At 41.9% G+C, this 17,905-nt stretch overlaps 1 protein-coding gene across 4 annotated transcripts in view; it reads left to right on the forward strand.

The window, feature by feature from the left end:
* The window catches only part of ARMH3 (armadillo like helical domain containing 3), a 124,696-nt gene that overhangs the window by 69,286 nt on the left and 37,505 nt on the right, over positions 1 to 17,905 (forward strand). Inside the window, exon 23 of one of the 4 annotated variants that reach the window (XM_068197856.1) lies at positions 14,876 to 14,969. The exons of the other annotated variants lie outside the window; for them this stretch is intronic. Within the exon in view, the coding sequence (XP_068053957.1) occupies positions 14,876 to 14,954 (79 nt within the window). The 3' untranslated portion in view covers positions 14,955 to 14,969. Of the gene's footprint in view, positions 1 to 14,875; positions 14,970 to 17,905 lie in introns of those variants that run through there. 4 annotated transcript variants of the gene reach the window in all.

A 17,905-nucleotide genomic window follows, 5' to 3' on the forward strand; every position in this document is an offset into this window, starting at 1 on the left:
GAGGGAAGAACTATATATGCTTTCCTTGTTCCTGGAGGACTTCTCTGTACTCGGTGACCGTAACCAAGACTAGAGTTGTGGTGACAGCCTACAATTACTGAAGGAGGCCAGCAGTAAAAAAATTACGGAAAATTTAAGAAAAAAGGAATTAAGTTTTCATTACCGGACTTGTCCCAGCCTTTAGGATATTAGTTCATGCTCCCTTCCTCAGTCAGGGACCTGAGTACATGTGCAACTACCCCCCACATGCAAACACAAAATAAACCCCTATTCTTTTGCAGTGCCAATACTGGGATTTGCACATAACTGAATGTTCCCACAGTAGCATTACAGAGGCTCTGTTGAAAAATTGTCGATTTTCTTTATTTTTAAACTTTTAAAATGTTTATTCTGCTATACCACGCTAGATAAAATATGTTATATGCATCAATTAAACTGTTGTGGTGTTTAAAATCATTCCGATCTCTTGGTCTAAAATGGAGCTTCTCTCTTACCCAGCTGTAATAACTTTTAAAAAAAATTGCTTCTCAGTTTAACCCCTCTCCCTCAGAAAATAGCGTGTTATCTTCTATTAGAATTGATTCCCAAAGGCAAGGCAAATTTTTATATTTATTAGTCTAGTCTTTCATTTCCCATCTATCCAGAGCTTAGAAAATTCTAAAGGGTATAGGAGGACTAGGAAAGTTTCAGAAAGTGGCATCAAGAATGGCTGAAGGCATGGAACCAGATGTGTTATGAAGAGCATTTATATACCTGACAAGTCTTCAGACTGGAAGAGATGGCAGAGAATATATACAAGAGTTAGTAAAAATTACCAAATGTCAGAGAGAAGGTGAAGGGGAGCTGTTAGAAGAGGGTGCATCAGAAGATCAGATAAGCTTGAACCAAAGAGATACTGCTTCATGCTATGCTTAGTTAAGCTGTGAAATGTCTAAAAATTATGTGAATTTAAAGCAATGATTACACAAATTAATGGAACAGAATTTAATCATGGATTGCTGGATCATACAGATGTCACCTCTGCTTCACATATTATCTTGAAGTGTATTTGGCTGGAAGTAAGGGCTCTTTTTGGGGCAGTATTATTTTGGTTTTGTCTGCTTTTATACTGTTACCTGAGCTCCAAATTCTAGACACTTCTCAAGTAGGGACACAGAGGTCTTTGCTACCTCAGCATGGCAATTTTAAATGTTTACATAAATTTTATCTGTCAGCAGTTTCTCAGGAATAAGTTACTTGCTTTGAAGTCTTTAGCCAAGGGTAAACCAGCATGTCAGCATCCCCCTCCCACTGCTCTCAGGATGGAGATGTTGGGGTTTACTTTCAGTCACACATCTGGTTGTATACATGGTGTGTTCAGTCTGTCACTGCTTTCAAGTTGAGCAGGCTGAATTCCCATGTTAGGGGTCTGTAAGGGTTTATTGTCAGGTGAAGGAGTCTCCTTCCTACACTTGGGCCCACGCTCTCATTGTGGGCAGAAGAGGAGCCCTCCAAGCCTTTCGTGGCTTGCTGCTGTTGCTTGTGTGTGCACAGGAAATACTGTCTGGTAGTTTAGAGGAGGGATATCTAAGGAAGAATATGAGCTGATCTCCTGTTGGGCAGCCTTTTGGTCTTTTCTGGGAGTGGCAGAGAAGGCAGAGAAGTGCATGATTTTCTGGAGCACGGGTGAAGACAAGAGTAGATTGAATAACCATGGAAGATTTTTCTTCCCTCATGATTTTACTTCAGGATTTCAGTCGTCGTCACTATTCCTTTGTTCTCCAGAAAGAGCTCATGGAGAGCTGTCAGGATCACGTACTTATAAATTTCATGAAAGTAAAACCCATGCCAGCTGAGCAAGACATGATTTTAAGTAAGACTAACAGGTTTTTTTTCTTTTTTTCTTCCTTGCTAGCCCCAACCCAAATATAAAAGTCTTCTAATTTCAGTAGCCTCTTGTTTGTCAGCTAAAAAAAGCTAAGTTGATGGAGCCTTTTGAGACTTCTTTGATTAAAAAAATTAAAAGTTAAAGGCCCTGTGTTTTTTTTTAATTTGCTTAAGGGGACAAATCCTTTTACTGCATCTGTAGAGCAAGGAATTGAGCGGGAATTTAATCAGGTTTTTTTCTGTTGCAGGTTACTGTTCTAAAGGAAGTTCGTGTTGGATAATTTATCATTCATTCCTTTTTCCTTCTGGCTACTGTAGATCCCAATGCACTGCTCTATAAATAGATGTATAAAAGGTTCTTTTGCTGACATCTCTGAAGACAACTTTCGATTTCGCTTAATCCAAAGGAAAAAAAAACTAGAGTGAATTCTCAGTGCACAAGTTAGAGGAGTTAGGAAAAGAAAGGGATCAGGGTAATCTGATCTCTGCTGTAAGTGCCTCAAATAATGATCTGTTCTTTATGATGAGTGTTTATCTATGAAAACCAGCCAAGGTGAATTAAAGGAGCATTATCTGAAAGCAGGTGAAGCCACATATCCTAATGTTGTCCCCAGACTAGCTGTGTTTGGAGGTGGGGAGGATTTTTCCCTTGCTGAGGAGCTAATTCCTTGTGGCTCCAGCTGCTTCTCCTGCCCAGTGCTGCTCTCACAGGCAGTTCCACGTCCCTGCCTGTGCTCCCTACAACCAGCACCAACACAGTGGAGGCTGAGAGGGGTCTCCTTTGGAGCACAGTGCTGACCTGACTGAGTGCCAGGCTGAATTTGCTTCCCATCCATTTCTCCCCAGTCCATGGTACCTCTTACAGGGAAAGCCATCTGTGTTACAGCATTTTTATCTTAGCTTGGGGAAGCAAATGAAACAGAGCTATTGTGACGCTTGTGGACTGATGTTGTGAAGCAGTTCAAGTTGCCTCTACTGCATGCAAACCTAGCTCTGACTGCTCTAAATGATGCAGGTACAGTTCTCCTGGAAAGGCTGGGTGCTGAGGGTGTCTCCTAATTCCTGACTTTCTAAACAAACCTTTCCTTCTGTGTTACCAGTTATTCAGTTGAAAGAGTTTGCTTGATGTGGAACAGTGCTGCTGTGGAACCCTACTAAGGCCCCATCTGCTAAGAGCTTGTATTGATTTGTGTCTTAGTTTATAAAAGCCTTCAATTCACCTTGTGTAAATGCCATAAATAATGCAGATGTACTAGATGAAATGTGCTGTGGGAACATCCCAGAAATCATTTTGGTCTGGGTTGAATACAGCTAATCTGATGATGGTTAGGAGTTTCTCAATAGCTGTGAAGCAAAAAGTGTATTGTCTTATTCTAGCTCAATGTATTAGTCAATACACAGGGGCAGGAAGATAGGTATTTGAGAGTGGTAATCAACTTTAATGAAAACAAGAATGTTTAATGTTAAAATTTTACAAAACTTCAGCTGAAACTATTTGTAGATTATATATGTGCACACACAGTGGAAGTATAGTCAAGTCCAGTCCTGCGCCTGTGATTTATCTGCATAATCCTAACATTTGTATGCCTCTTTGTCACCAGGAGTGCAGTGCTTCAGAGGCTATATGTATATATACTACATAAATCATTTTGCCCACTCATAGCAAACAGCCACTTTGTGCCAACAACATTGCAGAATGCACTTCAGTACATAGGGGACATTGATGGATATTTTGTCCTTTTGAAATTCCATGGGCTTTAGGGCACCAAAATATATTTCAGGTTGGACTAGGTCCAGATGTGTATGAGAACTCCTTGGCAGTCTTGTAGAAAGCATAGGGGAGTTTTAAAGGTGACCTCTTTTTAGAAATTTAATTTTAGTTTTCTTCTATTCGATTATGTGTAAAGAAAGTAAAAAGGTTAAGGGATGTGGTATTTCTTAGATTGTTCAGTTCGGAATATCCATCATATCAAGGCTGATTTTTCTTCAGAGTGGTCTGTGGGCATGGCATCTTGAGTTTTCCACATTGGAGAGATCAGCTGATGTGCAGTGGTTCCTGTAGAGAAAAGAGAATGTATGCTCATAAATTGATTCTAATAATTGTTTCCCTGGCAATTACCACAATTTCAGGATGAAGAATGTATCTAGGAACTATTAGCATTGTTAATTGAGAGGAAAAATGGATGCAGCCCATTGTCAGAGCTGAGACTTGTCTTCCTGTCACTTTTCTGCACTTGATGGCCCCAAAACTGCTGATGTGATCAAACAGGACATTGCAGACAACAGCGATAGGACAAGTCCAGAACTCACGAATTCTGCCTCAGATTGTTTATCAGCAAACACTTGATCTTGGCTAAAGCAGGCAAACCATACAAACAGTTGTCCATTGGCAAAGAGTTTTTAGGAATTTGGGGTCATATGTCAGCATTCATTGCTGAAGGAGCTCCAGGTGCCTAGAGGAACTTGGAGAGCCCTTGCATGTCAGTGCAGGGCAACACTTCAGAACTCCTTGAGATTGCTGCTGGTGCGACTTGGCTTGATGTTGGTGCCCCAAGTATTATTTGCTGGCAAGTGTAGCTCACCTGCTCAACTGGAAAGCTCAGAACAGTAGAGAGAAGTAGTATTTAAGAACCTTTGTGTGTCAGTTTTATAGCAGAGATTACTGAGGTTCTAGGGACACGCGGAACTCACAGTGTTTCTCTTGGAGCTAGTAGTGGGCATCAGTGACAATGCTGGAGATGCCAAGTGTGACAAAGCACTTGTTGTGGAGCATCTCTAGAAGACAAGGAGGGTGCCTTTCTTAGGTGAAAAGCATGAAAACAGTGCTACGTAAATTTTGCAGTGATCAGAAGGGACATAAGAATTTCTTATGAATGTTGCAAGTTACTGGAAGACTGGCAGAAGGGTAAATCATGAAGCAGATGAAGCGTGTGATCTGAATTGCTTTTTAACCTATCAGGCAGTTATTGAAATGCAGTTCTTGAAAAAATAAGTGCCAGTTTGCAAAAAGGGACTGTATCTTGAAAAGCAGTGTTTCAAGAAGCATTGACTGACAGCTTTACTCTAGGTCTTTTGTGAAACATTCAGCTAAAGAGGTTTATTTAACCCTAGAAATACTAGCAAGAGACAGAACGTGATTTTATGATTGTATATATTTTGCAATTTTTTCTGGTGTCTGTTTCTAAAAAGGATATTGAATAATTGGAGAAAGGACAGAGAAGCCCCAGTTATGTGAAACTAGTGAGAATGCTTTCAAGATTTCAGTATCATAATCTCTTTAAAACAAAACCTGTGGGATGCTCTTTAAAGTGTTCAAGCCTCTTTGACGAGATAAAATACCAAAACAGAAAAGGAGTGTAAGGCTAGACACTGAAACCAAATTGCAGCTGCAGATTACATAACCATTTCTTAACAGGTAATTAATCACTGTAATAAATGACTGAAAGGCTTTCTCCTCCTGTTCCTATCTGAATAGAATACCTTGGTGAAAGGTGCTCTAGCTAGCTTCTGACATGAGAGTAATGGTGTACAGGTAATGTTGAAAAATGTGGTATACAGAAGTTCAGATAAACTGATCTACTAACTTGTAGTGTCATGTATCAGGCAGATTGGATCAAAGGTATCATTTTGCATTTAAAATCTAAGAAATTCACTCTGGATTCTTGTGCTTTCGGCTTTTATCTTTGCAATGAGAGATTTCTCCTCCTGGACATCAGTCATAGGCAAACTGAAATTTATCCATGGAGTAGTTAAACAGAAGAACAACCCTGAGAATTATTTTGAGACATTTTTTCTCTTAAGACCACAAGACAGAGGTGAGATTTAAGGAGATGTCAGTAGGCCACAAGCTTTTCATTTTTCTGCTGTTTGCAGTCACCATGATGGGTGTGCTGAGAGAGTAGGGCCCAGGATGAAGTACTTGTGCTGCAAGGAAGTGTGAAGAAATTGTTCACTAGCTTAACTTCCAAGCAAAGTTATTACATCTGTAATTTACATTTTCAGTAGTACATGTTTCAATTTTTTTAGGGGAGAATGATTTTTTCCCATTATGCTTCAGAATGGGAAAGGGTTTTGTACTCACTTGTAATAGCAAAAGCTAGAGTGCTTCAGAGAGTCCTTAAAAATAAGGTTTTACTGAATGAATTTTGCTCAGTTTTCCATGTTAAGTCTTGGAATTAATGGACAGGAGCAGTAAATCATGCTAGGAATTGTCTTCAAACCCAAGGAAGGGTTAAGTATGCTGATTATTTCAGCAAAGTCTCTCCTTTTTTTTAAAGTGCATACATATAGAGTTAGCTGAAGTGTTGGTGTTCTTGAGCACTGTGATCTTGAGGATGCCAAGACACCCTTTGGCACAAGAGGACCTTGTTTATCAGCTTCGGTGTCTGAAGCCTGGCACCTGGAAGAGGCCCCTGTATCCATGTATCCAGATACTCTGCAATTGGAACATGACTGGCAGTCCCATAGCAATTCTTTGTGTGTAAAAGTAGGGTGGGAACTGAATCTTAACGATGCCCACCACCAGGAGAAAGGAAACTGCTGATCTGTGCCACAGTGAATTGTGAATCCCAGCTCCTGCCAGAGCTGGAAGAGAGCTCGACCTCCAGCAGCTGTCTGACTCCAGTTTTCCTGGAATGGTTAAAAATACTTAAAAGTGATGGTGTGATTGATGATATGTTAAAAACCATTAAAGGAGACAGGAAAAGCAGTCAATACTTGATGCAGATCTATTGCTGGGTCATGAAGAGCTGCTCTGAGGGAGGGTGTAAAAAAGCCCAGGACAATCTGTTTTGGAGCTTTTAGTAGCTGCCCCAGCATGTAACTGCAAAGAATCTGCAAGGGCTGCTAGTCTGTCTTTGCTCTTTGCATGCCACCCCCTAATTCTGGCTGCTGTATAATGGCAGAGATGTTTTGGGGCACCAAATCACTCTCAGGTTTGCCATTGCTATTCAGGAGGTTAAGCACTCTGTTTACTTCTGCTCTCCTGTGCCACTTGCTCTGAGGCACGAGGTTCTTTGTTTCTCTGCTGGCACTCCCTGTTCATCACTATGCAGAATGAAACTTAGAAGTTGCCTGAATACTAATTTTTCAGACTTTCTGAGAAATGTGGAAAGTAAAGGTTGGGGAAAATATATTGGCTTCTATTAAGGCAGAATGATGAACACGCTGAGCAGTGAACAGGCATGCCAGCCTGTAATACACCAAACTTGGTTCTGCTACCAGCACCTCTGGCCTCCTGCCAGGAGCCTCGCAACAACTTGTACAGAGCAGTTGCACATCTCCCCTGAATGCAGGGATGTTGTGTCTGAAGGCTTAGAGATCCATAGATCTTGAGATGAGAGTCCTGCTGTGTGGCAGGAGGAGTCCTGCTAGAAAGGGAGGTGAACCATTAGTCCTTGGTCTGTTTTGTGTATATGTGCAGTGTGCAAGGAAATACTCTGTGCTGGAGCCAGTGGGCTTATTTTAGAGATTGCTTGGAAAGAACTTGGATGTAATCATTTTCTGGTGTACAGCTGAAATCAAAACAGTTTTCAATATTTGTCAATTCTTATTTTGAAATATCATCTCACTTTTTAAAATAGCTGGATGCTTTCAACATGCAGGTTTGTCACTTACCCAAAACCTTGTATTTCAAAATGGAACTGAAATCTTGAATTTTGTCCGAAGTTTTGAATCAACTCAATTTATGGACAAATATGGAAGGGAAAAAAAGCCCTTCTAAATTTTGTTCACCTTTCTTGTTGAATTATTATGCAGCTTGACTGTGAATCCAAGTACAGTTCTGGCCTTTAGATAGCATTCATGGTTTTGTTTTATTTGTTTGGGTTTATATCCTCTTTTGCTTTCCATATCTATTTTTTTTTCCAGGAAAAGGTTTATACAGTTTTAACTTTCTTGAATAATGAGCATGCTGCCAAGCCTTGGCTCTTGCAACTGCTAAGTGCTGTTGCTCATTAGCATCAAATGCCACAGCCCATATCACTTTGCTCCATTGCTCAGGGAGTGCTTGCTGGCTGTTGTATTGGGTTTGTGTGGCAAGGGTTTGGTGGGGGGGACTTCAGGGGTGGCTTCTCTGAGAAGCTGCCAGAAGCTTCCCCTGTGTCCCATGGAGGCAGTGCCAGCCACCTCCGAGGTGGATCCAGTCCTGGCCAAGGCTGAGCCCATCAGTGATGGTGGTAGCACTTCTGAGATAACTTAATTAAGAAGGCAAAAAGTGACCCCATGGGAAGCCCTCTCTGGAGCAGACTCCTGGAATGACCTGTGGTGCCATGGAGAGAGGAGCCCATGCTGGAGCAGGCTTGTTGGCAGGATCCTGCAGAAGGGACCCATGCTGGAGCTGCCTGTTCCTGAAGGACTGCACTCAGTGAAGGGACCCACATCAGTGCAGTTCATGAAGAACTGCAGACTGTGGGAAGGACTCACGTTGGAGAAGTTCCTGGACAACTGTCTCCCATTGGATGGACCCACACTGGAGCAGGGGAAGAGTGTGAGGATTCTCATGACCCATCCCTGATTTCAGTGGCAATGAATTAAACTAACTTCCCCAAGCTGAGTCTGTTTTGCCAATGTTGGTAACTGGTGAGTAATTTCTCCCTGTCCTTATATCAGCTCATAACCTTGTCATTATATATTCTCTCACCTGTTCAGCTGAGAAGGAAGAAGACAGAGTGTCTTTGGTGGGCATCTGACATCTAGCCAGGGCTGACCCCCTGTGGCTGTTAAAGCAGCAATTAATTGCTTTGATACTGAATGGGTTCTGTAATCATCTGACCTGCTATTTAAAATAATAATCAAAGTTCTCTAATGACTTGCATGGTTTAATTCTTTCAGGAGTCTTGCAACAGATGAGAAAATTTTGCCATGCAAGCTAACTTATATTAGCTGGAGAGCTGCTGGCAAAGAATGCTTTTTAAATACAGTCAGGAGAAAGATGTCTTAAGCAAGAGCAGTGTGGGTGAAGGGAAACAGGGTTTGGTAGGTGAACAGTGAGCCAGCCTGATTGCTTTCTGTTGCTCTAACACATTTTTTGCTGCAAATTGGACTAGAGTTTTTGGAGCAAAATTTTTTACAGGATTTTACCTGGCAGTAAATGCGGTATCAGTCAGGCTGGAGCAGTGTTGGATCTGGGTTAAGTTGTCAGAAATTTCTCTGTGTGTGCCTATCAATAGTAAGTAATTATGCATATGCTCAGAAGGAATGCTAGCCAAGGGAAAGAAGACATGCAAATTTTTTCGTCTCTAAATGTGGTGGAATCTGCAGTATCACAAAAGCATGCAGTAATCACTGACAGTTTAAAACTTTGTACTAGTGACCTGTATATGTGCTGAATGCCTTTTTTTAAAGATATGCCTGTTCCTCCATGTTTTCTAAAATGCTTAAATTGGGCAGCTTTCCCTTCATGGCATATGACAGCACTCCAATCTCAAATTCTAGTGCTGGGCTGATTTTGCTAATGCTGGTTCACAACACCAGGGAAAAGATTCTGGCCCCTTGCCTGCAGGTAGAAGAGGGGTTAGATGGGACAGGAGTAGGAATCAGCCTGCTGCAGTGGTTGGACCACCAGAGGAGTGTTGCCTTCAGTCTTTGAATGGAAGAGCTAAAAGGAATTGAGGAAAAATCAAATAGCTGACAAGTAGTTAACACTGCGTTTTTGGTGAAACGACAAGTCAGGATTTCAACAGCCTTTTAATGCTTAGATTTTGTTGTTCGCTACAGCAATTCTGAATCACATAGAGCTCAGAGAAATGAATGCAACCAAGTGTGGTGACTTGCTTTTTGGTATTAATTATCTTTCAAAAAACTGCAACACATGTGGCTTTTTTCATTAAGTTTGGGGTTTTTTTTCCTTGCAGTTTCACTTGATTGTGGATAACATTTAATTGTGTGGCCCCAGTTGTGGTTGCTGAATTGGGAAGTTGTGTGGTCTTCCTCAACTGCTGAGTGTCTGCTAACCTTTTCAGCACCAACTGAATGCATGGATGCTTTGTGTTTCAAAAAGAAAAAAGAAAGGAGGGGATAAAACACAGACTGTGTTGCACAACTCAGAGGTTGACTCAAAGCCTGGAATGTTGAATTAGAACTGTTGGTGTAAGAATTGTGCAGCATAAGCTTCACAAAGAAACTGGCTTGAGCTATCCAAAACTATTGCCCTGGTTAGAACTAATGTACCTCCCTAGTGTGTAGTTGTGTATTAGCAATTACAAGGAAAAAGCAGAGGCAAACCTTTAACTCTCCCATAGAGAGAAGTCCAGGGCTCCTTCCTTAGGTCTTTCAGATCCTTTGTCACCTGTATTATGTTACGTGTAACTGGTTAAAAATCATGTGGCTTTTTTTGCATTATGTTTTTTGTAAGAGCCTTGAAAAACACTTAAATTCTAAAGCAGGAAAGATATATCAGTAGCAGAACACTGTAGGAGTTGGGCTTTTTGTTTGACTTGATGGGTGGGAAAATATCAGCAGTTATGTTGAAAATGTTTGGTGTGCTGCTATTTCTAAGACTGGAGAACCATACTTCACTTTTGAAATAGAAAATGCACTTCACTGGCCTTGCTTTTGCTAACACCTATACAAAGAACAGAGCAGAAAAAAATGTATGTCTAAATTACAAACCCAAAGCTTTGAGGGAAAGGTGAGCGTGTATAGATATGTCAGGGATGATAGTGGGTGATTTGAAAAGAAACTGAATTTCTCTACTTCTGTGACATGGGAAAGTCTGTTCTCAAATATTTACACTTCAGCGGCCGATTGAATGGGTTTTGTCAACATCTGCCTGAAATCCACTGCAGGATAAGGATGGGTAAAGTAAAAGCAAAACCCAGAAAACCCCAACACTCTTGAAGTGATCCTGGAAACCCTTGGTGAGGCAGATGATTGAAAAAAAGTTGCCCCTTGTCCTCTGGGCTGTAATGAGTTGACTCCCAATCCTCCTGTGGTCCTGAATGGGAGAGTCTGTGGGCACAGGTGAGTTTATCTGTGGCATTTTACTCTGCAGGTACAATGGATTTACAGCCTGCTTGTTGCCAGTAACTCAGTTGATAATTTGATCAACGTCAATAAATCACTTGCTTCTGATCATCAACTCTTAGTGAGAGTAGAGATCTCAGTAGTGTAGATATTTGTGAGATGTGTGGATATTGGGATGGGGTGGGCTGGGCTTTCAGGGAGGTGGGTCAAGTTAAAGCAATTAAATGGGGAACAAGATGGGTATACATGAAATACAGCAAAGGAGGTAAGATGAAGCTCTCCACTGGTCCATTAACCAGGTGCCCTATCTCAGGAAAACAGAATCTTAATCAACTACAGGTCCTCCAGTCTTTCAGACATGAAATAAATATCCTAAAAAGAGTACCATTCACTCAGCTGTAATGGTGTTTAACTCTAGCTTTCCTTGGCGTTGAAAGCCAACTTCACTTTGTCCCAGGTGGAGTGTGGTGACATCTTTATTGAGGATGTGGTATTCACTTGGGGTGTGTCTGGGGGTGTCAACAGAATCCATGCTCCAGTCTTGGTCCTGGATTTTGGAAGGATCTGAATTCCACTAGGCATTTTTCAACAAATGTGATTCTCATTTGCACCTGTCTGACAACAAAAACATTGTGAAGTTTGCAGCATCTTGTATTTTCAGAGGACTGGATTGTAAATAATGGGTTTTGGTTGGCATGGCAGTTGGTAGTGTCTCAAAGGCTGATATTGTGAACCCTGATTTACGTGGCTGTGCAGGTACAGCCATAGCTGACACTTGGTGTAATTAAGTTAATTAAATATCGTTGTGGGACTCACCTTAATTTCCTTTGCAAAGTAGGTTTGACTGTAGCTGATTCTTGCTTAGACAGTGTTCCTTCTCCTCCTCTCTCTGTAATTTAATATCCAACTACTTCACAACTCAATTGCATTATTCTAACCCTTTACTCATGCAATACAGACAAATGCTGATGCTTCAGGGTCTTCCTTTCCCTCTGGGACTTCTGTTGCAGGCACAGGTTTTACTCTGAGTCAGTAAAATAAGGTTGTGCTCCATGACCTAAAGAGAGAGATTTGTTTTGTTGCCACAGTCTGTGAACAGGGTGTTCAGGACCTCATGGAATACCTGCAGCTCACACCTGACAAAATGAGGTAATGAGTTGTTTCCAGTGCGCTGAAGATAATACAGGGTTGATGGCAAGATTTCACTAAGTTAATTAAACACGCAGCCTACTCAGAGCCTTTGTCAGAGAGCTTTAAAAGGTCACGGTGGGATGGCTTATAAACTTTCTAAGTCTCACTCTTAGCTTGATGTGTTTGGAAGCTGGTGTGTGCATCCATACGGTATTCTGTGCTAGATGTGGTATCCAGTAATCCAGGCTTTCCTCAAAGTTAAACATCCTGTGATTAAATACTGATGAAGATACTAAAAGGAGTTTTAAAAACTTCAGGTTTAGATTCTGTTTGAGGTTTTGCGATGTGTCTTGTGTCTCAGGAGGCTTGGATGGCATCCTGTAACCTGAATTATGAAGCAGTGGCTAGATACTGACCCACTTAAATCACTCACAGAGAATAAATACTTGCCATAATGCTTTATTTCAGGTCCTAACCAGAGAAGGTGGCCATGCATGGTAAACTACTAAACATGCATGGTAAACTACTGTCAAATGTGCTTTGTTTTCCCCTTGTTTTGTTTTGTTTTTTCCTCACCTTCTGGATGATTGTTCCTTCATACCTTACTGTTTGTTTTAGAGAGCAGGTTGCCTTGTACATGGGAGTTAAAAGCTGGTGTAGCTGAAGGGCTGTATTTGATGTTAAAGCAGTGTTCTGTAACCCATTTCACTGCTCTACACCAGCTGTTGGGATCTGTGATATTTAGATGCTCCCCAGATTGTAGAAAGTCTCTGTCTTTCAGCCCCGCTGCCAAAGAAGGAGTCGTAATTGGTCTGTGCTGGTTTTCAAGGTTGTTTATTTCTTCTTATCTGAAATGTTTTTTCTCTGACCTGCAGCAGGTCTGTCTTGCAGGACAGTGTCCGGGGCTCTGCCCCTCAGTGGGATGTTACAAACATTATATACCAGAAACTATGTGTGGTATATTTACAATAACGTGCCAATACCTATCACCCATGTTGAGCAGTGTGTCCCCAGCCTAAACCAATAGAAAAATGCCAACACCACAGTGAAACATGAAGGGCATGAAGAAGAAGAAAAAGGACAGGGCACGCCCAATTTTCTCCATCTTGCCTCCTTTGAACCCCTTACCTAGAATCCTAAAATTCTACTTTTGCACCCGTGCCACACTAATTACTACTTGTATCAAACACTCAGAGCTTGTAATTCATCCTGAAAGATTGAAAAATCTTTCGCATGGACAGAGATCAGCGACAGTGTCTCTCGGGGCTCTGTACAGGGGGGTTCCTGACCCCCTGCCAGGGTCTCAGACCTTCCAGGGCAGCCAGAGGGATGCCCTGGATTCCCACAACCAACCAGCTGTAAGAGGCTATCATGCTGTTTGCATCACAGAATGCTTGGATTCTGAAAGAACCACAGCCTATTTGGCCTGTGGATTGTACTTGTTTAGTGCAGCTGAAGAACTTTGGACAAAGGAATGTATATAAGGTAAAAAAACTGGGAAATAAGTCCTGCAGAAAAGGTTGTTAAGGCTCTGAAAAATTTACTCCCATATTAATATTGTTTGTTTTGGCTCTGTGCAGATATTAAGCGAGGACCACAGCCTGGCAGGAGGTAGTAGGTACTTTTTAATGGCATGTATAAGGGAACTTTCAAAGAAGAACTTCTCATTTTAAAAGTCAGATGAATCTTCAAAATTGGTAACACAGATGTGTAAGAAGCACAGACATTGTGCCTAAAATCCAATATGCTGACATAAATCATGGCTGGTTCTCACACCTGGGACTTGCTAGACTGAGCTGCAGGTTTTAGTGCTGGTGGCCTGAGCACAGAGTTTCTCTATCCATCACACAGCTCCAGCTCTGTTTGTAGTCAGAGGTGAGCAAGTATAGTTAACTGCTGCTCTCTGGAATTGAAGTGTCATGAAGGGTTGGCTTTTTAATGTCTTTACTTTGGTAAATGTAAACTCTTGCCACACTCTCACCATTACTAGCCAGCTGTTTTGTAGTAGTGAAATGTGGCATAAAATATGTCATTTGATCTCTCATAAATTACATGTTTGAGATGAGAAATGTATTTGTTATCAAGTGATAGCTTTGTTGTAGAACAGTCAATTACAGACTGGGAGATGGGCAGGAGCACAGATCAGTCTAGTGCCCTGTGCTTCAATAGATATTTCCACTCTCTGTGCCTAGGTAATATTTTTTGTCATTCATACCACTTAAGCTATCAGTGACACTGATTATGTATACCTAAGAATTCTGATGCTTACTTATTGAGAAAAGATAACAGAAATGCTTCTTAGATTAGTTTCCAGTGATGCACTGGCTGCATGTAAAAAGGTGAGTGGATAGATGCCTGAAATTGTAGTCTCAAGTGAGGTTGTGCAGCTGTTCCAAAAGATGACTTAACTGCTCACCCATGAGGATTTCCTTAGTTAAGAAGACAAATGGAAGTTAAGTGAGGTATTTCATTTGCTTGACCTAAATTTATAGACATGGACTGTAAAAAGAGAAAAATCAGCATGTCCTGTAGCTGTGGTGATACCAGGTTAGTATCCAGCATACGGCGAAGTGTCAAGCTGCACTGTGTAGGTGCCTGGGGGCTCAGAAAGCACGTCTTCTCCTTCTGCCCTTGCAGAATGGAGCTTGGTGGGACCATGCCGAGAAATGTGAGAAGCTCAGTTGCTGTGTGTGCACTCTTTCGTCCCCTCCTTATTACATAAATAGACCATGTATCTCCCTCTGCCATGGAACCTGTCAATGTGATCAATAGTTTTCAGGATGGCAGAATTGAACAGGTGTAGCAGTTGCTTCTCCTCTGAAATTGCTGCAGTGCTGACTCGGATATTTTCAGTGAGCTGTAAAGCAAGTGGTTTTTACTAAAATATCCTTTTGTCTTGTATTCTTCCCTGCAGTTTATTATTGTGTCTGGAAGATGCCTCCCACTGTGAGTTGTGGACTTTCAGCTTAATGTCAGTACTCATTAAATTGTAGTAGCAAAAGAAATTTAACTGGAGTTAAACCACAGTAGAAGGAAGAATTTGGTGCACAGTTCCAGGGAGTTTGCTTGCTTTTAATTACTGCAGACAGCTTAGGTATGTGTACTTCAAAGCAGTGCTTCATGGACATGTGGTAAAATAATCTAAACCCTCTCACCTCCTGCCAGGTGGGGTACATACGGAGCAACTCAATCTAATTGTTGCCGGCATGGAACAGATGGGGTTTTATTGTCTGGAGTTCTGGGAGTGCCTATGAAAGCAATGTCAGCAAGATCCTTGCCCCAAACAGCACTTGCTGAGACACAGCTTGCTGCAGGAAGATTGGCTTAGAAGCTTTGCATAAGTCTTCAGCAGCCATGGTTGTGATGGCATGTATGGGAGAAAATGAGAGAGGCTTTGTGTTCATTTTGGTCTCTGTATTGTGTGTAATTTACTTGGCTGCCTTGTGCTTGAGCAGTTTCCAGCATACCACATAGTAGAACACTGAGTCTTACCACCTTGGTTAAAACACTTTGTGGAAGTGATTGCTCTTATTTCCATTTCATAAAGGAGAAACTAAGATGTATGGGAGGGAGAGGGACCTGCTGTGGCAAATCACAGAGAAACTGGTTACTTATGATTCCTGTTCCTGAACAACAACTACTTCATCTCAGGCTTCCTTTTTGTAGTAAAGCAGTTTTGTGGAGTATGATGAAAGACAGCTATGGCCTTTTCTGTTTGCCTATTCCTAGCCCTCATAATGGATGAAGCTTAGTGTGTGCTGGAGTGTTTGTCCATCTCAGATCGTGCCAGTTGTCATGGCAGAGGGTGAGCGAGCTGGCTGCCTTTGCCGTGCATTCAGTTTTACTCAGTGGAGACTGAGATGCATTCCCTGCTGCCCAGTGCGCTGTGCTGGCATGAGCAGATGAGAAGATGAATGTCTGCAATGAGTATAAAGACACCCTTGATTTCCTGTGAAGGGGTGAATACCAGCCAAGAGCTGCTGCTTTTCTGTTCCACACTAGTGCAATGTAGGAAGAAGTGAACTTGCGGTGTTGCTTTTATTGTACAAGAAATGTTTGGGAATCCGCAAGAATAGTTTGTCAGGCACTGTGTGCTGGACCTGTGAAGTAGGTGCAAAGGCCAGGTTCATGCAGCAAATGATGGCTCAGCATTCCCATCTCTATAATAAGCTTTGCAGCCTTTCTGTTCTTCCCTTAGCCTACTTTCAGCACCTCCACAGTGCTTTACTTTGTTGCTCAGGATGAGAGGACAGTGTTGTCTTATGGGACTCTGGCAATGTAGCTGCTGTCAGGCAAGAGTGGGTATTAGACAGCTCGTCTGCAATAAGTTGATGGGGAGAGTCTGGAGGTCAGAGAAAACGTGCTGAAGAAATGCTGCCTTCCTGAGCATAGTGATTTTGCTTTCCCTGCACATTGGACCCAGACCAGCTCATTGTGAGGTTAAGGAGGGTGAGGTACCTTCCTTACCATGGCTGGAAGGAAGCCACCTGGGCTGGAAGATCCTGTTAACACTGGGCCCAGTACCTCCGTGTTGCTGGTGCCTTTCACTTCTCACACCTGATGTTACAACTAGTGGCAGATTAAATTCAGGAATTAATTAAACCTTTTCTTTTCACACATGCCATATTAAGTTTTCATAGGAGCTCTTTCCAGTCAGCAGACTTTGTGTCTTCAGAAGTTATTTTACTCTGGGCCTCTCTGCAGGGCAACACTGGTTGTTTCTCTTTGTCGAGGAGTAACTCTAGACAGTTTTTAAAGACTATAAACCTAAATTTTTAAACGTTACTGTCTGGAGAGCTACTGCAGCCACAGCAGAAGCAAGTCCTGTTGCAGTGAGCACATTGAGGGTAGGGGAATGCAGCTTACCTGGGGGGATTCCTTCTCTCACCATAGCTCTACGTGAGAGCCACAGTGCCTTGCCCCTGTTTGAGGAACACAAAGCCAGTAAGGCTCACGTGGAGATTCTTCTGCTTCTCACCTTCCAGCATATGTTTCTGACGGAGAAAGGGCAAGTAACAGTCACTTCAGGACTGGCCAATTTTTGCAGCCTCAAGAATAGCCAAAGTAGAAACTTTCCACCAGTTGGAGCTTTCCAGTTTGCAGAGGACAGACTGCCCTGGAATCAGTTGCTGTTTCTCTGATCCTCTCTGGTCTGCAGTTTTTCACCTCTGTGTATCTTGATCCTATCTGCCCTTCTATCTCCTTTTTCCTATCTCTACTTCTTCCTTCAGTATTCTTTCTGTGTTTTTTCTATCCATGGTTTATCTCAAACTGAATTGTTTTGTGATGCTCAGTCAGGAGCAGCACTATTACATATTCTGTTGCCAATGAGCTTTTCTGTGCTTTCCCTGTTCTCTTGCATTTGAGATCCTTAGCCCCTGGGACAGAGGCTTTCCACCACTCTGGATTGGTACAATACCTGTTACAGTGGGACCTGCTTTTACTGTCTAATAACATGATTGATACAGCTAGTACAAATAAATGATTCATCTGCACTTTGAGGTTTCTAAATCAGGGTGAGCTTTACTGCAATTATTCTCTTCTTCATGAAGAATTAAAAGAATGCAATAAATATACAATAAATGCAAACATACATAAATTCAAGTGTCCTAGGTTGTTCATGCTGAGAAATAAGCAGGTTCATTCATATGTGTCTCTACACGTTTCTGGCACATGGTGTGTAGGTAGCTTGAAGAGCTGCATGATGAAGTGATGTGAGATGTGTATTTTTTGGAGAGCACTGGTATGCCTTGTGTATTTACTGGGAGATCAACATCTCTCCCCAGGAGACTGAGGAATAAAGAATGTGGAGATGGCTTGTGATCTGCCTTAGAGCATTAACTAAGCATTAACTTGAAGACAAGACACTGGGAGTCAGTTTTTTAATTCCTGAGCCTTCTGCTTACTCAGTGTCTTTCCTTTGTCCAGTGACAACCTCCTCTTG

The sequence above is a fragment of the Anomalospiza imberbis genome, chromosome 8, assembly GCF_031753505.1.
Source record: "Anomalospiza imberbis isolate Cuckoo-Finch-1a 21T00152 chromosome 8, ASM3175350v1, whole genome shotgun sequence".
NCBI classification, from domain to species: Eukaryota; Metazoa; Chordata; class Aves; order Passeriformes; family Viduidae; genus Anomalospiza; species Anomalospiza imberbis.